Source organism: Macrobrachium rosenbergii, chromosome 29 (assembly GCF_040412425.1).
Source record: "Macrobrachium rosenbergii isolate ZJJX-2024 chromosome 29, ASM4041242v1, whole genome shotgun sequence".
NCBI lineage: Eukaryota > Metazoa > Arthropoda > Malacostraca > Decapoda > Palaemonidae > Macrobrachium > Macrobrachium rosenbergii.
The window spans coordinates 7,992,636-8,020,462 of NC_089769.1; the positions used below are offsets into that span (position 1 = coordinate 7,992,636).

The window sequence follows — 27,827 nt, forward strand, 5'->3', positions numbered from 1 at the left end:
CTTGACTAAGGATCTATCTTCCACTGAAGGTACTGGAGAGGGAGAGGAGTTTGGGAGTCCATTGGTCCACTCCGATAGGTCTATGGGTGATGAAATTGCTTCATCCATGGGAGAGAGGGTGTTTTCCACTTGGGGGGGTATGGTCACCTCGACCTCACGTCGCACCCCCACTTTTCTTGAGTTGCTGGGAGGCAAGGAAATAACAGATGCCTCTTTCAAAGGAGTCTGGTGGCTTGCTGTAAGTCTGTCGAATGATTCCTGTACTCCTTTGATCACATCCCAGATCAGTGAAAGATTGTTGTTTCCACAGTTTTAAGACTGTTGAATGATTCCTGTAATCCTTTGATCACATCCCAGGTCAGTGAAAGATTGTTTTTGTTTCCTCAATTTTTTCTGAGAGAAACGTTGCTGCTTGGGAGGCATTTGCTGCCGTATGGTACACTGCGGGCAGGCCTAGGTCAGCAGGCCCCTTTGGAGGTAGAGCGTAAGGGTCAATGGGGCAGATTTCCACCGAGCAGGTCCTTAGCCACTTAGTGATATATGATATTTTCTTGAGAGAGGATAAGATTTTCGTGGATCACTTCCGGAGAATGGAATCTGGTATCAGGTCTTTGCATTCTGTGTATGCAACATTAATTTCATCACTGAAGAAGGCTGCACTGACAAACTGTAAAACAGGCTCTACGACAGAACGGTTCGATTGGTACTGCATAAAGTAAAGACAATTGTATTTGAGTGTGGAACTTGTGTGTGAGGCATAGGTATTGTTAGGTGCCAGGGTCACTGGTGTGACAGTTGGAGGTTGGTTGGATGACATTTTTGTGGTAAAGGGAGGGCCAAGCACTAATACACTACACTTTTTTACCCATTTCCCAGGACCAACAGGCCTTGAGAAGTTGCAACTTGAAAGATTTTGAAGGCACTAATTAGAGCAGAGTGTATTTTAATATTGTGGCAATTACACAACATTATCCAGCTTACACGCCGGGTATTACGCAGAGACACTATTGACGCAATGCCAACTGTGAGAGGCATAAGCACTAAGAGTAAAAGAAAAAAACCTTCTCTTTTGGTAAAAAAAGACAGAGAGACCTCCAACATGCTTTCTTCTTAATACTAAAACTATTTTTATCAGCAACTGAAAGTCAGGAGTTTCTCCCCTAAAAAATCTTAAGTAACCTACAAGAAAAGCATCTAAATACTTACAGGTTCATGGTATTTTTCTTGAAGTTTTTTTTCTCCAATTAACTGTGACTGCATCAGTTCATTGAGACTTGCCTGATGAGCTTTGTCTAGTTCTTGTAACTTTTCTTCAAGCTCTTCTTGCATTGTACTTAATTCCTGTGAGCCCTCCTTTTTAACGGGCCCTGATGGTTCTCTGAAAATTAAACAAAGTTTTTTTATGCATAGAACTGCCTCACCCATATGATAAATACAAAGTAAGCTATACAATTCAAATCTGTACCTAATAATTACTCCTCCAAACCAAAGCAATGTGATCCCAAGCTTTTCAGATATAGATTTGCTAAACTTTCTATCTATCAGTCAACTATACTGTATTTGGCATCTGAAAGGTAATGCATAATTAGATTATAAGAGCTATAGAGTTCAGGTGTTGACTGAAGTACTCCAAGCACTGTGAAATAAAAGTTAAAGAATTACTGCATGTAGCTGAAAGGGAAGCACAAAAAAAAATTTACTACTGTATAACAAAAAAATTCTGCAAACAAAAGCATTTTGGCCAGAGACTAATTTTTTCCCTAAAATTATATTCGACTTTCAAGTACATCAGGATTATGTTTGGGGATTAACTCCTGAAAACTACTAACCTTGCCTTTAATTTGCTACCTTTATTCTCTTAGGGCTCATCAAATAACATGCAACCTTTATTCTCTTAGAGCTTATTAAATATACGGCCCAGAAAGGTCTTCACTGGCTGAAAACGCAAGGCCTCACAGCAAACATGTTGCTGCACACTACTTAGGAATACACAGTCAATTGCAAAAAGGAGAAAGGGTAAGCAGTTTTCCCTAGTAACTGAATAATAATTTGCACTATCCTGCTGTTAGCTGGGACTGAAAGCTCCAATTCCAGCACTCAGCCAATAGCTTCAAATTGAAAGCAAATATAAACTTAAACAATGGGAGGAAATGAAAAAAGCTAAAAATGAATTTACATTGCACTGGGAACTGCTAGTTATAAAAAGTGTGGCTTATGTGTGGGATTAGCATGAATTAGCATGAACAGCAACTTGATAGTACAGACCAAGAATGGTTGTACTCCTGAAGACACAATGACAAGGACAACAACATTTATCCAGTGCTTAGCCCAACAGTAACAGGACACAATCAATGTGTTAGAAAAGTATACATCGTCACCATGTGGTGCAAGAAAAAGACTGCTCCTGCCTGGGTCTACTTAAATAAGTGGACACTCTCAATGAAGAGCTGTTCTAACAACAAAATACAGGATCAGAGGGTGACCCGAAACAGTAAGCGGCCCCTTATAAATGTGCCTTCTCACTGAGGAGGTGCATAAAGACTTAGAAAGTTTGTCCTTAAAACAAATACGAAAAAAGAAATGCAAAACTGGTCTGGAAGGAGAAGATGGCTCAAGGAAAAGTCTCAATACAAAAGGTAAAATCTTAAGGAATCTAAATATGCAGTGATAAATTTACAACTCAAGGTACAAAATTTAATATAAACTAATGCAACTCAAGATCCAATATTTAACAGGTACAGTACGATATAAAATTATAAAGCATATGGAAAGTTGGAAGGTAAAGGTTTACTTTGGAAAACTTGTAAATAATGGAGTGCACACTCAGCAAAGTTCTAGTAAGAGAGTGAAAAATAAATCATAAAAGATTACTACAAACGATGAGGGAGAGCAAGAAAGGGGACAATGTATGAAATACAAAAAAAATTAAATAATAATAATAATAATAATAATAATAATAATAATAATAATAATAATGACACTAAGAGTGTCTGGTATGAATCAGAACAGAATATTATAAGCGGACAAAGATAGTACTTCACCAGATCGTGCTTCTGTTACACTCTAGGGGTGCAAGCTGATTAACTAACAACATCTGGCTGATGGTTTAATTCTGTTGTTTTAAATGTAATGTGCAATCCATTAAGGCAAATTAGTCTCTAGCTGCAACGCGATTCATGACGCAAAATAAAGGAGTAAAATTACACCAGTTACAAGAAAAAACAATTCATAGGAAGTAGTGAAATGATCTATTTTTGTGCTTGTGAAGATATTAAATTGCATTTTTTGATTTCAGGGGTAATTCATTTTGAACACAATATTTTATTCTCTAAAGTAGCAATGCAAAGAGAAGAAAGTGTTTCCTAAGATTTTATAAGTTTTGGTCATCATCGAACCCAAATCCTAAATTAATAAATATAGTGTACTCAGTTCATGGTCATTCCAATCAATGAAGCAGAGTACAGACAAAAACAATGCTTATAATATCCTAATGTCGCCATATCCTAATAGCGGATTTACTGTCACGAATTTGGTGTACAGTATTATCATATCTGAAAAGAGATGTAAAAATATGTGAATGTGAAGATTGGAAGAGATTTTACCTTGACAATATAAGTGTCAATGAAAACATACACCTAAGTACTTCACTAAGGTGATACAGATGTAGTTAACTTGGAGATGTTATGTTATAAATACCAAACTTTTCATAACCACACATAATGTCAGTACTCATCACGCAACATAAAACTTAGATACTGTATATAGTATACACACTATTAACACTGAAAAAAATATATTAAATAACCCTCTTTTTCAAAAAACTGTAACTGGGTTCAATACATACTTAATGCTAAATAGTTCTAAAATTTAATCATAAAATACTACATATATATGAAAAGTACGAAAAGTTTCTAAAACCATGTATAAACAGACTTGTTACCAAGATCGGTTCTTAATGTCCTAAGATTTCTACCATAAACTCCTATCAAGGAATATGCATAGAGGAACTAATATGATATTTCTTAATCAAAAACTATAATCAATTCTCATGAAGGAAAAAACGATACGCAAAAATCTTTCCAACCTCAAAGGATGCAAATAGAGTACCCTGTTCAGTATCGCGATTCTTCCCAAGTCTAATTTCTTGTATAACACCGAGCAAAACATTGACAATGATCTGAACTCTTTATCAATTCTGGTATGTATGATAATCCAGTGAATGCAATACTGGGACCACATCTCACACTATTAGATTTCTATAGTAATTTCAGTCTACAGTTCATGCTGAACTACTTTTACAAAGTTTTGCCAAAGACATTCTAAGGCACATACAAACTATGTATAAGTTTTTAATATGACTGCAAACAAGTTCATTGCCATAAAATACAATATGAAGACAATCAATTCATATCAGTGAATAAAGTTCAGGCAAGATATATACAGCAAAGGGACCACAACAACTGGTCTCTTTCCGAGTATCTGAGTATTAATCAATAGGCGCATTTGTCTTGCCAAAATATAATCTTGTTGAATCTTAATTTTACATACACAATATAGAAATAAATACTATATATATATATATATATATATATATATATATATATATATATATATATATATATATATATATATATATATATATATATATATAATTATATAATATGCCTGGTGGCATATCTATCTCTTTTCTGTAAATAGGACAAAATTTTGTTAGCTGATCTGTGGAGTTTAAGAAAAAAATTCCTCCTCTTTTTAGGTGGCTACATAATGCCTGTCAGGCCACTATCAAGCTATGTTTACTTAGCAGAAATTAGTAAGCCCAGGTCCACAAACATCTGTATTTTTTGTCCCTATTGTGATAACTAAGTTTTTGCCTAATACATTAAATGTAATTATGTTACCCCTGGTATTTTTCTCTGATCTATTCCTTTCAATTATGTATAATATATACGACAAAAATCTCACTAATAATTCTACATACAGTATGTTAATTTTTATTCAGGCCACACCAATAAAGAAATCAGTGTTTAAATCAGTGTTTTTATGAGTGTTCCATGTATTCTGCCCTGGATATATTGAGGATGAAACAGACATTAGGAATACTAGCAAGAAATTTAAATATCATGATACTGTATACTCCTTCGACTATCAATTCACGACTATTTTTTCCATATGTATAAGAGAAAATATATAGCCGATTTTCGGAAATTTCAAAAATAGTCGCGATATATGAAGACCCAAATATTTCATTAATTCCATTAATAATTATTAATATCTGCTAGTACTGTTGGTTCATTGCATTATGACATATAATTCAGTACAAAATGAAATTAAACAAAAGATGCTTCACTGCATCAATTTTTCAGAAATATTCATCAAAAATTAAAATTAAAAATACATTCATATCGCCAGCCATATTGCGGAAAACAGCGATGTTTCATCATGTTCCATGAGACCGACTGACCCAAGGCACGTGGTGGTACATCTTATCACTGTTGATGTTTCATCTTAAATCACTGTAAAAATAATTAAAATCCGAATTTCATACGTAAAGGATACAAGACTGTGCTTAGAAATATGAATTACTGTAATAAACTTTTATGTACAGAATTAAAAATAATTTCATTGATAAATTTGTTCTTTTAGCAACTAAAAAATTATTTTCCTAATTCTTTCGTTAGTAGTGAGCAGCTTCAGTCAGCTGATTCTCAGAATAAACATTACAAATATGGGACGATCTTTTTTATGCATATTACTGTGATAGGAGTAATACAGTGTTTAAGTGCAAATAACAGTGTGGGAAGGCTATAAAGCCTTTAAATATATACCATGTATATACAGTATATGCCTCCCAATGGGAGGGCTGCTATATTTCGCGTTTCTGGCCCCCATTATCCGCCACTGTACTGTATTAGATATATTGAGAATGGCAAAAAAAAAAAGCCCAAAACAACTTATTTGTGCTGCCCTTACACGCTTAAAACTTCAGTATTACTGTAATATGGCATTTAAGAACAATAACTCACTGAAAAAGCACTGATAAAGAACTCTTGACAATCCCTTGTAATACCTGTTACCAATTCTGTTGGTCAAACTGATAAGTCACTGGAAAAGAGAATTCAGCTGCATAAACTATGTTTACAACACAAACAAAATAAAAGGGCAGTTTTCCGCATTTTTATTTAGGTCAGAGATAGCAATTTTGCTAGTAATTGGATAGGCGCTAAGAATTTCTCTACAATATTAAAAGAGACATAATCAAGTCTACCTTTATAAAGGAAAGTTTTGATACTGATTTAATTATCTGCCTAGGAATATCTGCCTACTGTTATCTTGATCCATTTCAAATGAAAATACGCAAGGTACAAAGTTTAATGTGTAGTTAAGCCTCATCAAAAGGACAACAAAACAACATGATTGTTATTTCCCATTTTGAAATAATTCAGATCAGATGTTCTGCTAAAATGAAGACTTATTAAGTGCATATCCTCTTCATACAAAAAAAGTTCCACCTTTTTGCAGGTTTCAATGGACCTTTCCAACAGTATGTATATTCATATGTACTGTACTTTTATCCTAGTATACATACAAAATATAATGCAAACTTCTATAATAAACTGCATTTAGATGTCGAATATATATATATATATATATATATATATATATATATATATATATATATATATATATATATATATATATACATATATACTAGCTAACCAACCTGGTGCTGCCCAGGAAAACTCTGACTTACAACCTATAAACACTCTCTCTCTCTCTCTCTCCTACACCCCCTCTACTATATCTCTCTCACCTCCTCTCCCTCTCACTCTCTCCCTTTCCTGTTAAGATAGTTGCTTCAATTACACTGCCCAGCATTTTTTGACATTTTATATTTCACCCCTTCTCACCCCCACTTCCTGTTGGGGCTGTACTTGGACTTAAAGGGCATCGAGAGTGTCACTATTCATCTCAGAGAGCTTGAAAACTAAGGATTAGACACTAACATCTGTCGTTTTCAGTTATTTTTATGTCACCCTGTTCCCAGCCCTTCTCACCCAACCCACTTCCCTATCTAGGCTGAACTTGGACTTAAAGGGCATTGGGGGTATCACTAGTCATCTCAGGGACCTCAAAAACTCGCTCAGCCAGGCAAACTCACTCAGTACTATAGCCATGCTGACAGGCTTAATAAACATGTTGTGTAATGAATAATGAAGAGTTGGGGGATAGAACTAGGTAATAATACAGTAGTCACATGATTTTGAAGAGGGCAAAGGAAAACACACACTAACTCTCCCTCAGCCCACTAACTCTTCATTCCATTCAAGTGTGCATTCTGAACTCTCAAGAAAGCTCATCTGTAGTGGTTTTGTAAGGTTTATGCTCTTGTGCATGGTATTTTTGTGAGCTTATGGCACTAATGCTTGCCAAGCAACCAAAGAAGGTCTTACCCAAAGGAATAAATTAAGAGTTGCTACAAAACAATATTACTGTACGCAGTTAAATAAGGACGAAAGTAAGAATTAAAGAGTCAAACATGTGTGATGCTTTTACAACAAAAGAAACAATATTTTAACTACAGAAATTACATTTTCATACTAATGCATTATCAATTGGTTTCCTTCCAAAAAACAGCCTTACAACTGAATCAACTTGTCCTGATCATGAAGGAAAAAGAAATTACTCTGCATACCATAACCACTGGCAGCTTGAAGAGTAGGGAGGAGGACACTAAATATTATGAGAAATGGGTTAGTTTAGTACAAAATACATGTTTCATAAAGTAAAAACACAGTTTGTTCATTTAAAATCCAATAACCATACGTTGCCTAAATTGTAATCTAGGGAGAAGGATAAAGACATACAAGAGACAACATGAAAAGAAGAGAAAACAACACAGAATGCTACCCTCTCCAAGAGTGGCCAAACAGAACCCAAAAAACAAGATTTATACTCAACCATGGCAGAGTGGTGGCTTCATAGTAAAGACATGGGTTGTACTTTCAACGCAAAATGAAAGTGCAAGACACAGCACTCGAAAAGCACCTCGTGAGGACAAGATACCCAAACAGCCAATCCTGTAATGTGTGCCACAAACATGAGGGATGAAAATAATGAAGAGGACAAGAATGAATGACCAAGATCCTTCCCAACTGGTGAAACATGGCATACTGTGATGACTGGTCCCAAACAAAAAAACATCTGAAGACTTTTCAGTGATATCACATAGATAAAACCTTTACAAAGTACTGCAGTATCTCAAAGTGCCTGTTTACAGAAAGGCAGTGAGCCACAGATTGGCAGTCCCTGCTTACTGGCGGCATCAGTTAACAGCAGTTTGGTGTTACGGAGCTTGGCTAGCAATGCCGATAACCAGATTTTTGGTGCTAGTAAGCTATTTTTGGAGCTGGTAAGCAGTTTATCAGCATCAGCAAGTGGTTTATCAGCATCGGTAAGCAGTTTATTGGCACCTATAACCAGTTAATGGTGCCATTAAGCGTTTTATCAGTGCTTACGGCATCAAAAATGCCATTTATTACCATAATTATTGGCAATTTCCCGTTATCAGTGATTTTCGGTTAGCAGCGCTAAGCCAGGAATAGAAACCTGCCATTAACCAGGTACTGCCTGAATTAAATGAAGATATGATCTGACAACCCTTACCAAGAAGCAAGTTCACACCCAAAGATAGCGAAACAGCATTAGTGCAGGAAGCCATGACTGAGTCATGCTTTCTTGAACCCTTAGTCTTTATAAAAAAACTTCAGAGCAAATTACAGGTCAGTGGATGACCAATGACTGAATTGGAGGAGGCAAGAGCAGAGAAAAACCAGCTTACGGGTCAAGTTGAATGACAATATTCCAAATTCCCAAGATGAATCAATGTGCAATGATGTTGTGGCTCCCCATTCATTATGTCTTTCCATGACTAACAAACCAAGTGACCCCTAAACTTCGTCACTCCCTGGTTCCATAGATAGGTAAAAGTGGTTGTGTCATCAGTTATAACTAATACACTTCATCCCAGAAAGAGGTCATGAATGCTTGGAGGCTGAAAAGGATGACTGGTAACTCTTAAGTTGTTATGCCTCCATTGCTCCTCAGCCAACCAACCCCTCACTAGATGTTCTGAAAGAAGAGCTCCAAGCCCTGAGTTGAAGCATCTTAAAATATCATGTTGGGATCCAGCAGAACCAGACTGATGCACTTTTACAGATTCTGATCCTCTTGCCCCAACAGTGAAGATTCTGTGGAACCCTGTCCATGATGCCAGCTGGAGCTAAAGAGAGCAGATCTAAACATGACCATGAGGAACCAGCATCTACAACAACACCAAATGTCCAATAACCACCTGACAAGACTTGGCCATGGGCCAAGGAGACCACAGGAAAGACTGGATGGCAAAATGAAGAGAGTGGATCCTGTCCTCTATAGGGCCATACTAACTCCTGAACAGGGTCACTTCACATGTCAGGGTATAGTACAAGGGAAGAGAGGAAGAGAAGAGCTTGGATTCTGGTTGACCTGTAACCCCAAGGACTAACACAGTGGCAGAATAACTTCCAGTGTCTCCTCAGCACCTCCTTGGAAGACATAAGATGAGGCAGTTGTTCAAGTAAAGTAATGGATGGAGTCCAGGATCTGGGAGAGGTATATCTTGTGTAGCTGGGGCATGAAAGATGAAGCTGATGATCATGACTTGGAAGGTGGTAGTGCAAATGAAGCGACAGCATCATCAACAGTACAGCTTAAGTGAATGGCATGGCTTAAATCAATGCCATGGCTATGGTCAAAGGCATGGGATAGGATGATGGCAAGGTATATCCTGAAGACAGAGCTTCAGTTGACAGTTTAGTAGAAGTAGGTGTCACTGCAGATAAAAATAGAACTAGCAGGCATTGCATACCTCACAGGAGGAGGAAGCACCAATAGGGCAGGAGGTCAAAGATCTGAGATCAAAATGAATTAATTCACTGACAATCCAATAACCTAACATCAACTGTCCCTGGATAGAAAAATGACCACCAGGTAAATTTTTGCTGACAAAAAAAAAAAAAAAAAAAAAAAAAAAAAAGATTTGCAGGCCGTAGGAGACCCAACAAAGGTGAAGGAATAACAATGGAAGACATGGGCATAGGAGAAGCTTAGATTATATTAAGAGAGACAAATATTAAGAGAGACAAATAAGAGATGGATGGAACAAAGTCTTGAGGGGACCACTTTTGTAAACTCTCCTTCGGGGAAAAATGAACCAACTCATACTTATACAGTGAGTAAGTCTGTTGCGGTAAACATAGTTGACCCCTGCTAGATAAGCGACTGAAGATGAAGGACTTTAGCAACAGAAAAAAAGCTACAAACCTAACACTACACCCACACAAGTATACTGAAACTTAGCTAATCACTCTATTATTATAACAAAGAATTCCTTAAGACAAAGACAGAGAACATCATGAAGTGAGATTTGTGCACAATATACTTAACAACATAAACATGAAAAATGACACTAGAAGGTACTGTAACACAACAGAAGAGTTAATTCAGAAAATGTACTCAGCCCTTTGCAGCAAATAAAAGTAGTCAATGAAGAAAATAAAGCTGAGAACATACAACCAAAGATAGCCTGTTACCCTGCACAGTTGAACTACCCAGCAAAATTTACTTGTATGAAAAATAACCCATCCTGAAAGGACGAACAAAGTACTGAAAATCAACAGACTGACTGATAATGGAAGTGTATCGTGGACTGTCTTTTTCCTTCACAGTCATAACAAGTTGGTGCATAAAGGAAAGCTGGAATGCACAAAGCCTCAAAAGTACGGTCTAAATGATTAACAGATCATTCTAAACACGCAAAGCATATATATCATTCTAAACACACTAACTGTCACCTGAAGCACAGAAAATTTTTTACCTATTTGGTCAAAATGTATTAATATATGATTCACTGATGCCATATATTGTAAAGTACCTGTATATGGTTTATGGCAATGCTGTAAGAAATATCTCTCATCATATACAGTATTCAGGTTGTCCCAAAGAGTTTTGTTTAGCGCAAAGATGTTCAATATGCAAGAACTTCTACTGCTAAAATTAATTTTTAAAAATTTCAATGAATAAGCTTGCAGAAATATAGCAATTAATTTATTTGTACATTATCTAATATAAAATTAATTTTGTAGGAAACCTAATTTTGAATATAAATTTTTTGTTTTATATCAAAAATTTTTCTCCAGTATTTGGGACAATCAAGTGTTCAACATCAATGCACTGACTGACACTTCAAATAATGCTTGCCATCTGTCAAATGGATCACTTATGATCATCTAAATAAAGTAATAATAGTATTTTTCTTTACTTCCTGCTTCTTCTAAGCCTGGTGAATTATGTGCCACAATACTTATATCAAAATAAACAACATATAGAAGAAATAAAATTCTTATTAACTAAGTTTCACTTTAACAATTTATGCACATAGGCTTACAAGCAATAATGAGCATAAAGAGGCCTATAAAAATACATTCTCATTAACTTACTAAGCTTTCTTTTAAAACATACTTCTGCTATTTTTCTTACGAGCAATTAAGTGTGTATCCACGCCTAATAGTTAACTTCAAATTCACCTTCCGCAATAGTGATATTAGAATTTATCTTCCGTGTGAGCGCCAAAATTATAAATCATACAATTCTAATTTTAACTAATAATCTGTCAGCTAACTGCTTACCTTCAGTATTTACAGCCACTTAATACTGTAATGACTGTTTAGAAATAAACTGCACTGAATCAAAGTGTTCTTTCAATAATAGAAATATATAAATATTACCAAGGCGATAAAAACCTGGAGCAACTAAGTAATTAAAATTTATTTTTCACCTGAAACTAATGTTTTCCTCACCAATATTGACCAATTGGTGTGTGTGTGTATCCAAATTACATCTGTGGTAAAACACACTACATTCTGGCTTGCCACTTATGAGCTTACAAATAATTTTCTTTTATTGCGTGTTGCAAATTTACTTTTCATCATAGAATGCTGGATTTGGTATCATTTTGCAACCAAATAATTGTTATTTATTCTGCTATCTCTGAAATGTAAAGCAACATAATTATACAGTATATAGTGAAAATGACAAATTTATCAAATTAATTTGTATTTTTTATAACAAACCCTCAGTCTTAACATTAGGATAACCTTCTAGTGCCAGCTGGAATCGGTGTTGGAGTTAGCTGAGAACAAAATTTTCTTAATTTTTTAGAAATAAATGTTTTCCATAAAAAAAATATTACGGATTTTCTTGCTGCACCATAAAAAAATATGGTAAAATTCCTTAACAATAATGTAGACATATACTACATTTCATATCCTATACTGCATATAAAAATGAGGAAAATTAAAAAGCCCTACTTGTTGGGAGACAGAGATAAACCATCCTCCAGATGTCATTGCAATACTAACTGACATAAAAAAAATCATAGTTAACTTTTTTGTTTTATATGAATGACATTGTCAGGATGAAATATGCAAGACATCATCTGATGTCATTTGAGTCATAACAGGTTAAAATAAAAATCCAACCACCAAGCAAGTAATCAGCTTACCAACAGCAGAGTTGCAGGAATGTATAAGCGACAGAGTTCAGTGTCTCTTGCATGAGTTACAAGCAGTGAAGGTATCTCAGCATTTTCAGTCGCTAAAACTGGATTTTTAAAAAACCAGTTGTGAAACACATTCAGTTACATTGTGATAGAAAAAGCTGATACCTACCAGTTTTAATATTAAGCAAAGGCAACAATTACACAATAATTTCTGGAGTAACCAACAAATGGTAGATTTTCAATGACAGAAAGAGACATCATAAGAGAACCAAACATTCTGAGGCTTGGTATGCAGCAGTAAGGCGACAGATGATTAATGGGTGGATTCATAATGAATAAATTTAAATTAAGGGTAATGTAAGCATGAGAAGATTAAAACAGCTCTTGTTTGCTACAGCATCATTTCCCCCTAGTTTCAGGGAGATCCAAGCTGAAGGTGATAAGCAGCAAAATGGTTAGATCCCTGATAATAATTTCAAAATAAAACCTTTCACCACAAATTATTATTATGACTAATGCGAAAAGAATTTAACCAGACCGCTAAAACAGAAACTGACTGACACGGTTCCATTGTTTTTATCTGGAAGTTCTTATGAAATTCTGTTAGCTATCATCTCATGGATGTCTTTGCATGTATTACTCATTACTAATCTAATACATATACAGCTGCCACAGCTGTATCAGTTATTAACATCTACCGCTGGATAGCCATATTCTTATTCCACAAAGGCAGATGGTCTCTGAATAGTCTAGAATTCAGTGAGATTTATGACAAGCAAGACTGCGGACACAGCTATAAAGTTTGTGGATCTTCTAGTAATTCTTAAAATGCTGAGTTACTTCTTGTGACTACTTTGAAAACCAGTGGGCATCAAGTCTTACTTTGCTTATTTTTTCTAGAAAAAATATAATTCAACAGACACTACTGCGATTTCGATAACAGTGACTTAGATAACAATGTTATGTTCCAGTTGAATTTTGATTTTAATTGCATCTCAAATTTTTCTGGAGTCCACCAAGACAAAAAATATAAAACACCATCTTTCAACTTTTTCTGGCTTGTCTTTACTACTCACAAGCAACGACAATGCTGGTCCCTCCAAACGCTTACCTATTCTTTAAATATATCTAACACTACATACAACACTTATATATACAAAGATATTAACTTGTGTATATTTGCATATAAAAAACTACCTCCATAAAGGGAAGAGCTAACGTACACCATAAATATTTATGATGATGATGTTGATGGTAAATGCATATCCATAAAGCATATAGAGAATGTGCTTACTCATATAATTTAATTGCATAAAAAGATTGTTTCATTTAATTTCTTATATAAATTAACCTTAAAAGATAATGCAATTTGAAATATGTTATCTATTAATTCAATGGAATAGCAATAAAATGGATAATGGTGATATATCTTGATTATTACTAAACAAATTTAAGCATGAACTGAAAATGTACTGATCTGCATAAAATCTACATAGAATCCATACTATGTACTGTACAGTGCAAATAAAACATTATTTGTGAATGTTAGACCTTTCTATAAAATAGCTGTCACAAGTTCATTAATTAAGACCAAAATTTTACTAATATGATGATTAATCCTTGTTACTACTTTTTTTCTGTTTCTACCTATACTTAATGAAATGACATTTATTTTGATTCAAACTGAAGAAGAATTTATTTTGAGACTCACCTTCCACGAAGTGTCCAATTTCTTAGCAGACTTTATGGAAAAAGCGCTACATCAATTCTCTCAGTTCGTTATACCAGAGGTAAAATAAAAAAAAAGAAAAAAAAAATAAAAAGAAAAAAATGGAAGTATAATAAGAACCCAAAAACACACAAATATAAAATTTGATGATAGCAGTGATATTGGCATTGTAACTATGATCATGCTACTAATTTGCCATTTCAGCAACAAAAACAATACAATACTGAATTACTATTTTCTGCCAATACTTTGCTGAATATTTCACAAGACTGCTTAGCACTAATAACTATAAGTCTCAAATGCAATATATATAAGCTAAAATGCTGATGAGTGAGTAGCAGTAAATTCTGATTATATTTCATTCAAGAGAAATATAAACTACATGTATTAATTACCTATGAAGACAAAACCAGATATGTATTGATAATCTATGTATTATATTTACCCTGCATACTGTATATGCATAATAATATATGTATAGCAGTCATACATACATGTATTAAAGAAACTACACCCCATTTAAATATTAAACCACAATGAAATTATATATATTTTGGTGGGAATTGAACCCACAACACTGCAGGTACTGTACAGTATATAATTTCATGCTGGAATAAAACTAAATGGTTTAGTACCTTTAACCTATAAATATGCACAGACACATATATCTTTATTGACATATACACATTCAGCACACACTGAGTATGCAAGTTCATTTGAATATTACTGAATACTTTTCCTTTTTCTTATAATGACTCAAACAAACATCAAAGGTAATACTATTTCACTTCCTTTCCAAGGATTAGGCAAAATGGACATTGGAAAATCCTTCAAAATAAAAAAAATAACAATACAGTAATTATTAATTCAATGGTAGAAATAAAAGATAGGCACTCACTTTCCTGTCAACTTTAAAGATAATGAAATCATTTTCAACCAACATACTTAACTCCTGCTAGGTGCTGTATTGCATTTTTATCCGAAAGAAAAACTAAGTTAAGTTTAGATGGGTCTGCTCTCCATCATATTTAAGAAAATAAAGTTGAATTGGAATATGGAATGATGTTAGAGCACTGGGGGCCAGTAAAATGACAGTTCTGACAACAAATGGTGACCCACCAAACATACAAAGAGGATTTAACCATATGCATAGTCAGCTTGAATGGCAGACTTTAGGGTAGCAACAAGGGATAAAAACCAATAAGATCTGATATTTCCATAAGCAACAGAATGCTATTCTATTTGTGCTTTGTTTATAAACCAGCAGTTCTTAACCTGTCGTACTAGCACTCATGGGATCCCTGAAATCAACTTTAGGGGATGCTGGAAACAACAAGTCTTTTGGTAATGCCCAGAATCAGCTTGAAGGTAGCCTGCTCTACGACATGAGGGTGGCTCTGGCCAATACAAAGCCTAAATTTGATGAACTTGTGACCGAAAAGAAGCAATAAAAATGAATCCTTGGGATTTGTTCTGTTAGCCTTTTTCTGCAGGTAGGTCCAATCTCTTCAGTGTTCCATTTTTCCTTTTGAGTTTCCCTGATTTTGCTCATTACTAGAGTCACTGATGCTTTATCATAGCCAGAACAAAATGAATCATAAAAGACTATCTTTGTATCAAAAAAGCACTACTGTATAGTATATAGTACTATAATTACATGTAGTAAGGTGCAGGACTGGCCCCGTTTGACTAGTGGATACTGATGTCTAAAAAGTTAACACATGCTGTTATGAAATAAACACAGAAAACCTGTGTAACAAGTTAGAAGAAGAGATGGCTGGTATATCAATGAGCACTGCACGTAGCAAACTGAGGGATAATAATAGTGGGTCACGCAATATGAGAAGCAAAAGAGCAAGGAAACTGGCAGCCCTACTTCCACTTGAGAAGAGAAGAGTGGGAGTTAAGGAGAATTTTCCACCTGAGAGGAGGCAAACTTAATAACAGTAGTAAACCCACATCAATGGGTTTCCTCCATAATACGAGGTTACCTGAAGGAATACTTTAGAAGGAATACATCAGAAAATAGTGAAACTATGAAGACAGAAAAGGGTCCCATAAGTTAAAGGGGAAAGAGAAACAGTACTCAAGTCATCAAATCAATCTTATGGATGGCAAAACAAGAAGAATCAATGGCATCTAATTAAGCAGGGTACAAATTGCTCACTTAGGAGCCTCTGAAAAGTGTATAAAACTCTTTATGGACTTGTAAGCTACAGAGATAAAGAGCAAAAAATGAATGACAGTCATGAATAAAATATGCATCACAATACATGATGCTGAAACCAAGGATGAAGATATTCTGGGAAATGTTTTATGGGGCCATGCTAGGTTATTTGGATGAGTATGCTGGAGCTGAACAGCTCCATGTCACTGACTGCCCTGGAGTGCTGGATGGACTTTTCAACCTCACCTGAGGCAAGATGATTGTTATCAGAGTCTTTTAGTTTATAGTTTTGTTTTACCCACACTGTATACCATAATCAAATCAAGCCATAGATCCAATTGGTATAAGGCAGATTGCTGTCATATTTAAAATAAACTGAAATCCATGAAATCTGACCTCCAAAGAGAGACGTCTGGCATGCCATATTCCCTTCAATTTAATTCAGAAAATAACAATAATAATGAGCATTACTTCTACACTGTATAATGTTCTCTTCACCTTGGAAAGAAAGTGAAATATTAAACCATGTGGTTGCTCAAATCTAGTGAGATAATTTCTTTTGATTAATATCCACTTCCCACAAAATATAAATTTCAATGAAATACATATCAAATGCCATAATCTGCAAACAGGGTTGGCAAAATCATATTAACAAAATACAATTAATAAACACATGCCATAAACTTTAGTTCTTCAAACAAAAATAGCATTACATAAGATAAGAGCTATCAAGTGTTTTTTTTTAAAGCATTCATGACCCAAATTAAGTAGCCAGTAACATGCTAAAAGGCACAATGCAAGGAAAACATTAATATCAACCCCTTGAAAACCGTATGCACTAAAATCAAACACAAACACTACAAACAACACCAATGGAAAACTTCATTCAATGTTCCCCCCAAAAAATCAAGTATTTAAGAATCAAGCAATTACAAAATCCAACCTTTAAGATATTTTAATAGAAGTGATGTAACAGCTATGTTTGCTGTGAACGAAAGAAATATTTTAGCCCATACAAAAACAATGATACACACATGCACATGCAAAAATGCACAAGAATTAAGTAATGCTTCCCAGTGCCAAAATAATGCAATATATAAAAGTGGAAGTAATCAATACATACAGAGAGAAGAAAGCCTTTCGATCTTGCCCTTCTAAAGAACTACCTTATGTTAATGAGAAAGCATTGTCCACTATCTCCTGACCAAAATGGTTAATGAAACTGAGGTAATCTATTAGAAGGATGTTATGAATGGTTGGGGTGTTTTTAACCTGAGAAGACACCAGTCGAAGATACAGAAACCTATCATCTCTCTCTCCTACAGAGTCTTTGATATAATTTGCCTCAAACTCTTTAAATGCAGTAACATATAAAAAAAATGATGTGAATTTCTCTGAAGTAGTAAAGATTGTGTAAGTACTTACCAACTATGAACACTCTAACTTTGCCTTTACTAAAACATGTCTTGTACAATAAAACTTGTTACAAACCATATGCTACTTCCACTTTCCACTAAAAAATGTATTTTCATTTAAAATAATTGTAAATATTACTCCTTCATATCAAAGTATAAAATAATTGTAAATATTACTCCTTCATATCAAAGTAACATAATTCTATAAGTAATCTGATCCTTCCTTTATTCGGTATGTTTATTTTCCTCTGGTGTTTATTCAGAAGTTGAACAACAATTTTTCAATATAACATGTCATGATGGCAAAACAAAATATTGTTACATGTAAATTTGTATAGTAACATGTAAATGTATAATAATATCCAACACAGTAATGGAATCTAAATGCCCCAAAAAACTGTTGTTTCTTAGCATGATATAGTGGTTCACATTATAGGAAAAACTATCAAATCTAAGCCAAGAACCTGGAGGCTTATAATTTTGACTGTGTCCTTACTGAATACTGAAAGTCAAAATGCTGCAAACAAATGACCAAATCAAAAAGCTAGCATGTAATTCATGTAAGTGCAACTTAAACGGACAAATACATGTTAATGATGAATATTATGAAAGCTATAATTATAATATAAATATCAGACTTCAGATAAAGACAACTTTGGGCAAAATTCTAGGGTTATAAACTATGAGTAAATGCTTCATGGTAAGTTATGTTACAATAATAAAATTCACCTTTTAATGCTTTCAATTAGCCCTACGGTTTATTTCACACAATCCCATTATCATCACTGCCTTATTTCCATGGATTTGGTGATACCAGTCATGCCAATTTATACCAATCAAGACTGAGAAAGACCCCACAGCACATGCTCAGTCCTGCTGAAGGTGCCAACTGCACTCACATTTTCTGTGTGACTGTCAATAGCTCCAACGACACAGCCTTATCATGATTGCCTCTTTGAGTTTTCTGGATGTGCTGTCATCTTTTTCATTCATTTCCGCATCAAATTCATGTGGGTTTCTCTTAACGTGTCATTTCATTGGTATCTTGCTTACAGCATGTTGATTTTTGTTAGTGCATGGTGGGAGCAAGCTTATGATACCTTCCCCCTCATAGTATGTTACAGAGAATCTAATAATTTCTGTCTTCATCTGCTACCAATCCAGAGATTTCAATTTTTCCCTAAGAGTTTACAATTCTTTTGCTCTCTCTTAAATAATGTTTAACGAAAAACAACTGTAAAAATTGACTAAAGGTAATCCTCTTTCCCCCCTGTCCACCAATACTAGACACCAACACCAAAGTTTAGCTATGTGCCCTGGAAACCTTTTTCCATGTAGCACTGCAATGCATGAGCATGCTGTCATACTTTTCCAACTTTCTAAGTCTGTATTTCAAAAACTAACTTGTGTATGGTAACTTCAAAATGTTATTCCTCCATCATTGTACAACCAGTTTAAAATCCCATACTCATTAGGCCTAGTTTTATCTGGCTGATGGCATTAAATTTTTTCAAAATCTAAAAGGATTGAATTTTATGTTTTTCAGTTACTGTGAGAGTGAAATGTTAAAATGAAAAAATTTATAACTTACACTAATAAATTTAATTTTATTCTTTACTGTATAGGTTTGAAGATTATTACAAGGGTTTTGTACAATATCAATTCCATTCATGTTAAGCAAATAGTATTGGAGGATTAATTGTTGTAAAACATACCCACTGGATGGGTAAACCATCCAAACTCAACACAGAGTCAGGAAAAGCATCCATCCACAAACATTTTCCAAAACCATTTATGAACTGAGCCATTCCAGGCAGACACAGCTGGAGAAGAGTCCTTAAAAACGGGAACTCTGACTGGGTATCAAATCTGTTTACATGAAGTCATTTATTCCTGGTGCAGTATATGGATTACAGCCATATTCAATTATATAAAGATTTTTGTCATTTTACTGGCTAGCTTCTTAATGGAGCTGTGTGAAAAAAAAAAAAAAGACTCCCTTTGTGCACAGAACATTTTTTCTTTCATAAAGAGTAAATTCCCTCCTCCCTTTCCAGCAACATGGCTCTGGATCTTTTGAAAGGCAGAAAAGTGAGGTTGGGATGGGGGTCCTGTGCTGCAGGGCCCTTTTCAACCTTGACTGATACAAGCTGGTGTGACTAAGAATTTCACACTCATAGAAATAGGGCAATACTGTATATGATTAGGGAGTTTGTATGAAAAACACACTCTGTCTTATAAAGATAAGGTTATTGTACATTTTATCAATTGGTCACACACACCATCACAGAACTATTCAAGAATTATTTGTGTCAGCTTTGCAATGGTTTGGTAAGCTATTAGAACAGAATATAGAATTTTGGCCAAAGGCCAAGTGCTGGGACCTATGAGGTCATTCAGTGCAAGCTATTGCAAACCAGTGAATGGTACTAAGACCAAATTTCTTCAAATGTTTTAAAAGACCACTTTAAACTCCATCTTTTTCTTGACTGTCCCTTATCTAATTATAGTTTTTGATCAGGAGAGAACTCTCGGTACAGTACTGTACTTGCACAGCAGCTTGAGAAGCAAAAATTCTGAGCTTTTTAACAGTTTTCATTACAGCCAATTCAAAGTTCACTGCAATATAGTCTGCATAAAGGGTCTTATTTTTAGAAAGGTAAATGTTGTCACACCTTTTTTCATCTTCATTTATAATAAAACACACCAGTTAAGGCAACATTTTACCTTACCACACTTAAACGTGATTCATAGTATCCCTAGCTAGGAAATTTGCAATTAAATATGCCATTGATTAATGACATGTTCTTGCTTGTGAACTTTCCTAAACTCTGTATTCAAGTAAACATTTAGCTTCATTTGATACAATAAAAAATGTTTTCAGTTACACTTATATCCTCCTTTATATAACATCAAATACTTTTGATTTTGTGCAATATGTGATAGCAAGTCCTTTTATTGGTAAAGCAGAGCTAAAAGCAATAATCCTTGTACAAAGATTAATGGCAGAAGAAGTGGTATAAATCATCTATTCCATGCTTTGTTGCATGTGTTCTACTCCTGTACATTCAAAGCACAGATACAGCTTCTATCTGGCGGATGGGCATTGTCATTGTACATCTACTGAATCATGTCACACCTGATAAATTCACAAGAGTAAGTGCCTTATTTCACACATCCCTAACAGGACATTTCTTGCTCCTCCTAACAATGATGTATACATAACATTCATTCTAACATACCTTTCCACCTTTGTTAAACAGGATACTGACTTCATTATGAATTAAGAACTTTAGTCTTTATCTCAAGGCTTCTCTCCTAAATGATGTTAATGATAACAAATCCCATTTCTGTATACAAGTCTTTTTAACGAAAAAAGAAATTAGAAATTAAAATCATATATGCTGAATTTTGCTTGACAACTTGTCATATTTTGGAGTTTGGTCTTAGAGCTCTGCAAGTCAACATTTTGACTTTCAGTACTTTATAATGACACAAACTACATATCGCAAAAAATTAGTATAAATATTTATATTCCTTCTAGATTGTTAAATTTCCACAAATCCACACATCATGAGACCAAGAATGAAAAATTCCAAATCAGACAATTTTCATACAGGATGAACAAAGAAATGAAATATTTCATAGTATTTTGTCTTTTTGACATTTTTCCTTTAAAATCACAGTCTAGGACTGGCACCTGGAAGCTCTTACACTGCTGAAGCACTCCCAGCAACCTGTAATGATGGTTGTGATGCCTAATCAGCATGGCCTAGCCTGACCTTCATTCCTCTGGGTGTCAAAGTATGAACTTCCCCTGCACATATCTTAGCAGATGAAATGCTAACGCTAAGACATACATGGAATTTTAAGGTCAAGCAAGGTAGAGAGGATTAAGAATAAAACTGTAAAGTGCTCTGTTGTGTAGAATGGATGGGATGTTATGAATATGCAGAACATGCTGGGCTCCCAGCTAACATTCCAAGGCCATCATTTTAGATAGGTCAAGACTCTAGCATCCAGACAACTTGTGTGATGTATATGATTTTCAGAGGAAGCTGGAAGACTGAATGGAAAATACTATGATAAAAATCCACATACTGTGAAATAATTTTGAGAAAGTTTCCACAAAAAAAAATACATAAGGACGAAATATGTGGTGGCATCAAATGTTAACCCTCCTTCCAATTGAGTCACTGTAACATTATGCATGTCTTTAAAACATAATATAAACATCATCTTCCTGTTATACCAGTGTAACTGTCCGACTAAATTGCAAAATAGATGAAGGGCAGCACAGCTTGTGGTAGTTTATATGGAATGAAATACTTACAATGTTTTTTCTAAGGGCAAATGAGAACCCATCATTCCATTTTTCGGTAAAAATGCAACATATGGTAACCAAACAGTACAGATAAAGTTTTCAGCCCTCTAAATCCTTTGTTGATTCAAATATTGACTGTTCTTAGAAAAGATGACCTCCATACCTAAAATACTGAATGCTAAAAAAGTGGAAAATGAGAAAGCATAAAAGTGTTAATGTTTAAAAAGTTTGCAAACACAGATGACGATGTTCACCATTTCAGCAAGAACAAGAAATTCACATGGGTAATATAGTGTACAAGATCTTATATATAAAAAATGCATAGTCCAATGGTGGGTTACTTGTCATGCTGTGAAAGTGTTACTGAAGATTAGGTATGAAGAATCTGGATAAGAGATGTGAATGAGAACAGGGTTAATGTTTATGAAGCTTTTAGGATATTAAATATTTTAACACATGGGACAGAGGCAAAAGATTCCCAGGTCAGTCAGACTTGTCCTGAGAACCTTTGGCTTAGAAAATCAACCTGGAGACAAGGACATAAAGGTTTTCCAGTACACATAACAAAAAAGTACCAGAATTATATGGACAAAATATATTTCCAATATAATTTATGGGCTCTGTACATACAATATTTCTGAGGAAGTAATGTTTCGTAGAGTGCAAATGGAGATATACAGTAATTCATTTATGTATTTACAATATCTGATAGCCAAAATAAGATCATCATCAATTTGCAAGCCCACTTGCAGTCCAGTTAATACGTATCTGTCACCCCTGTCACAATTTACAAGTAATGCAATAAGAAACTGTGGTATATATGTAAATTTTAGTGCTTTTGTTAAATACAGTCCACTCACATACTATGAGAGCTTGAATACAAACGAAGTAATGTGTGAGGTATGTTAAACTAATATGAATACATTATGGCATTAAAAGAGCCTCTTTATTATGCAAACATACCATCGAAATAGCAGCCCCCTCCCCTACCAGCCCAAAAAAATAAAAGCTGTAACAGCCAAGTCTTGTTCGTAATATGTGCCCTGTAGCTACACATTATCCCTACTAGGAAAACCTAGTGTTGCAATCATACTGTGGTAATTTTTAGAACTATGATTGTGAGAAGTAAACATCTGTTTAAAAGGCTTCCCTCTTGAGTTACAGAACAAGAAAATCAATCTGGAAGTGAAAGTGAAAGGGTCAGGACTGAAAAATTACCTCATACTGAGGTAAGTTCTCTTCATGTTCAAAGTTAGTTTTGATTTCCCTTTTACTTGTGTTTGTGGAAGTGAGAGTACATCTTTCCCCTATGTGGTACATCATAATCTGAGAGGTAAAAGGCAAGAAGACCTGGTAATATGTTGACTATTTTTGTTTATTCCTTATGAAGTGCTTTTGTAACGAACTGATTTTTTGCACATTAGGCAACGGAAATGGTATGAATATATATAGCTATAAACATGTACATCAAGGTTCTTTTAAGCATCCCATCTATTTTCAAGAAACTTTCTTTTTAAGTGTTTACTTTTCATCTATTCCCTTTGTCCTCTTTCTTTGGAACTGTCCAACTTTTTTAGCATAATCTTCCTCCAATTTTCTCATTTCGGAATAATGTATCATAAAGCATTTTTTTTATACACCTATCAAACCTCATTCATGGTCTTGAAGTCCCAGACACTTACTTTCTTATGTCTAGCAGACTGATCTAAGAGTGACCATTCAGGTACTTCACCACAAACCCACTGACAGGCCTACCTGCTCTCCTCATTATGCCCATGGGCTAGATGTGAAGCAGAAAGAATGAAAGGATGGGATACAGGCACCCCACATATGATTGATGGATTTGTAAGAAAAAAATGTTTTATGCCATTAAAACTTAAGTTTGTTTTCGTGTATCACAAATCGCTTTATCATATCAAGCCTGAATCGCAAGAAGTTAAGCATCCCAGATTTCTTGTGAGGGACCCAGTAGAGAATGTGTGGAATGAATGAGGCAAGTATTATGGCTCAAGGAGTTCTCATGGCTTTATCATGGCTCAAGGAGTTCTCACGGCTTTGAGTAGTGAAACACTTGTCAATGTCATATAATTCACACAGGCAATTTTAAAATAAGCTGGTAATACTTAAAGGATGCTGGCAGCCATAATCTCCAAATTAAGATTATAATGAAGTTTCCATATATGGGAAGACAAACTTAAGATGATGGATGGTTGTAAAATACAAAGAACAGTGAGTTAGTAAATGTGAACATCAGTAACTGGAAACTGTTCAACACTGGGGAATCGAAAAGCCCAGCCTGCCCATGAATCATAAGGAAAGGAGCTAGTACCTTACAAAAGGTCCACAATATGCATCTGCAACAATTGCTCTTAGCTATTTTTCTTTAGTCTGCAAAACATACGAAATTATGTGTCTGGAGATATTCAAGACCGCAAATGAAGGCTTAATATGATTGACAGGTCTGTGATAAAACAAATTCTTTTTTAATTTGTTTTGGCTACAATTCAAAGGTTCTCTAAACTTGAATAATTATTACATATTCCAGAAGTTATGAACAATTAGCCAACAATTTGAGTCTACAATATATTTCACATAAGCTTCCTTGTACTGGTAGCTATTTACTGGTGCTATACACTAACATTTGGAAGTTAAGAGACTGCTTGCACTGCAAATGGTTCATACTGGTTCCAGGCATACACAAGAAAGAACCAATCATTCTCAATAAGCTATTTCCACTGACAACAAAATTACTGAGGAACAACAGTGTCCACAGTCAGCAGTTTGCCAAACTGAAGCTTTCAGTGCTCTAGCCAATCCTTTTCACTTTAGCAACTGATAAATCAAAGCATAACATACTACCATTTAACTTCAAGAATGGTAGGCCAGTTGCATTCTTTTGTAAGACTTCAAAGAGAGATAAATGCAAACATTCATCCACTGAAAAGAAAGTATATGCAATTATCAAGGCCATGTGCAAGAGGAAATATTACTAATTGGGGTGATACTTCCAGCTGATTACTGATGTTGCTCACGCAGAGTTTCATTTCTGGTCTAGTCCAGTCTTAGCAGGGACAACTGGCTCAAGGAACTACACTACCCCTCCTAATTCAGTGTCACCTACAATATATAAAATGGTATACTACCAGTTATCCTCTGAATTCTGGTTTGTACTGATAGCTCACATTGATTCTTCACAATGAAGCTCAGTTTGTAAATTGAAAACCAAAATACAGTACTGTACTATTTTCTGGATTATAATGTATAAACATAACAGCACTATCCACTATCATATGGAGTGAATACTACTTTAAATTTAATAATGTGTGTCTGGTTCAATCAAGCAGTAACCTATTAGCAGATAGAGAGCTTCCTATTTTCAGACTTATGTCTGATTTAGTTCTCAACTTGTCATCATATTGATTATCTCCTTCAGACATGTTTAAGTTATCTCCTAATGGCTGGCTAAACCTCCTTCTTGATATAATGTGGCCTGGAACCTTAACTGAGAAGCATTTTCTCAGGTCATTTTCATATTGGCTCATTTTAGGGTATTTGTTTCATATCCAACTGATTCTATTTAATATTGCCAATGATGTTTTATCAAGTGAATATCATTTGTGTTGACATAAATTACCTCTGCCAATTGTACTGATTTAACTTTATAGTGTTCTTAAAAATAACTGGCACACACACACTATTTCTAGTTCTTGTTAAGAATACTATTGCAAAATTTTAACTTCACACATAGTGGTGTGTTATTCTGGTGTTTACTAAGTGTTAGTATATGCAAACTGTTGAGTTGATGCCTACTTCAGTAAAAATTATTTGACTATTCTCAATTAATAATTTCTTGTTACAAGCTTTAATTGGTTATCTTCTGAGAGCTCAGAAACTCAGTGTGCAGCAAATCTTCATTTATTTCATAGCACAGATATTGGCCTTTTTAGGAATATTGGGAATTTCTGGGAATATTAATGGCCAGCATTTCCAGTCCTAATGTTGTCTGTGGGTTATGTTGCAATTTTTATAATGAAACACGTCACTGAATATATTCACTTAACTCTTCTGGGTTACTTTTAACCACTGTGTATCACATTTTTTTATAAGAAAAATATTTGTTTAAAAGTGTCAATGATGTGTAAATATATAGTTCATTTATTGTCATATCCTTCTGGATATTATCAATTATATTACTAATATTATAAAATGTTTATTTCTGATTAATTACAACTTCCCACTAGAAACCAAGTCCATAACTAATGTGAATATTTCTCTCTATGCACGATACAGCTCTTTGTCTCGCAAAAAATAAAAAGAAAAAATTGTATTTTCAAAGGGTATACAAAAAATTAATATAAACAATTCAGGTTTTGAATACAAAGCTAGCACTTCATAGGACTTGACAGTTGCAGAGTGAGATAAATTTGACAGTACTCAAACTCTGTCTTCCTCAAGAACTGAGTGGAATTCAAAATAAGCTCTCCTTTAACCAAGAGCTCCAGGCTCAGTCCCATAAAAGCTAAAGTTTATGCACTCAACGAGCAAATGCTACAAGAACAGACTTCATTTTCATTGTTGATCTCTTTACTTGTGTTATTATGTCAAGTACAATGTGTCAGTCTCCAGTAAATTATACTTATTGTATCTAATCTTGGAGCATATCTCTTTTCTGACACAGGCGCTTAATAGTGTGCTGTAATAAAAATACCAAGACATATTTCTTATGAGCAGAGCATTTTCAAAACATATAAATCAGGTCGCATCACTCGCAGCTCACTACATTCCGTACTTCACACAGAACATGTCTTGGTTTGTAACAAAATCTCATTAATACAATTTTTATGTAAGAAGAAATGTGAGAACGCAAACAATATAAATTATACACAAAAGTTGCAATACATAATTCTAATGAAAAATTGTTCCTGTACATTGACTTGTTTATGCAAAAACATGAATGCTTCTACTGATTTTCATTGTCTTTATAGATATATTCATGTCCTATAAACTTGCAGAGTATATTCTTGCCTTTGACCTCTGTGATATGAGCTATTCTTTGACAAAATGAAAATAATTTATGATCTCTGGCTTGTGGAGTAATCTAGCTACTCACTATTAAAGTAATCTATCCTCTCATTTAACAGAATCAAAAGTGATCTATCTCTTCATTATAATTTCAAGCTACACAAATTCACAAATAAGATGGATACCACATAAAACTCAAACAAGCACCTCAGCCACCAGTATGATGCCTATAAAAGAGATAAAAAAAAATTGCTTTAGTGAACCCAACCTAAGCACAAACTAGTTCACCAAATGATAGACTAACCTAGTAAACTGCTCTCTCAAATTCACTGTTTAGATATGTAACCTCTACCAACGGTCCTGTCAATAAAAAGAACATGTTCTATTCCCAATCAGGTCATCAGCCAAATTATGGCAAATGAATCAATAATAAAGGAACATTAAATATAGCTTTCAAAACAACTCATACAACCTTTTCTATCTGTACATGTATGACTTGTAGTTATGTAGTTTTTTAAATAAATTTTTTGTGATATTGCATGTTCTCCTCTTGCTTTGCAAACATTTCT

At 34.5% G+C, this 27,827-nt stretch overlaps 1 protein-coding gene across 1 annotated transcript in view; it reads right to left on the reverse strand.

The window, feature by feature from the left end:
* LOC136854573 (1-phosphatidylinositol 4,5-bisphosphate phosphodiesterase classes I and II-like) overlaps positions 1 to 27,827 on the reverse strand; it is a 513,384-nt gene that overhangs the window by 12,189 nt on the left and 473,368 nt on the right. Inside the window, 2 exon segments of the mRNA XM_067130940.1 lie at positions 1,207 to 1,378; positions 14,313 to 14,342. Coding sequence (XP_066987041.1) covers positions 1,207 to 1,378; positions 14,313 to 14,342 — 202 coding nt within the window.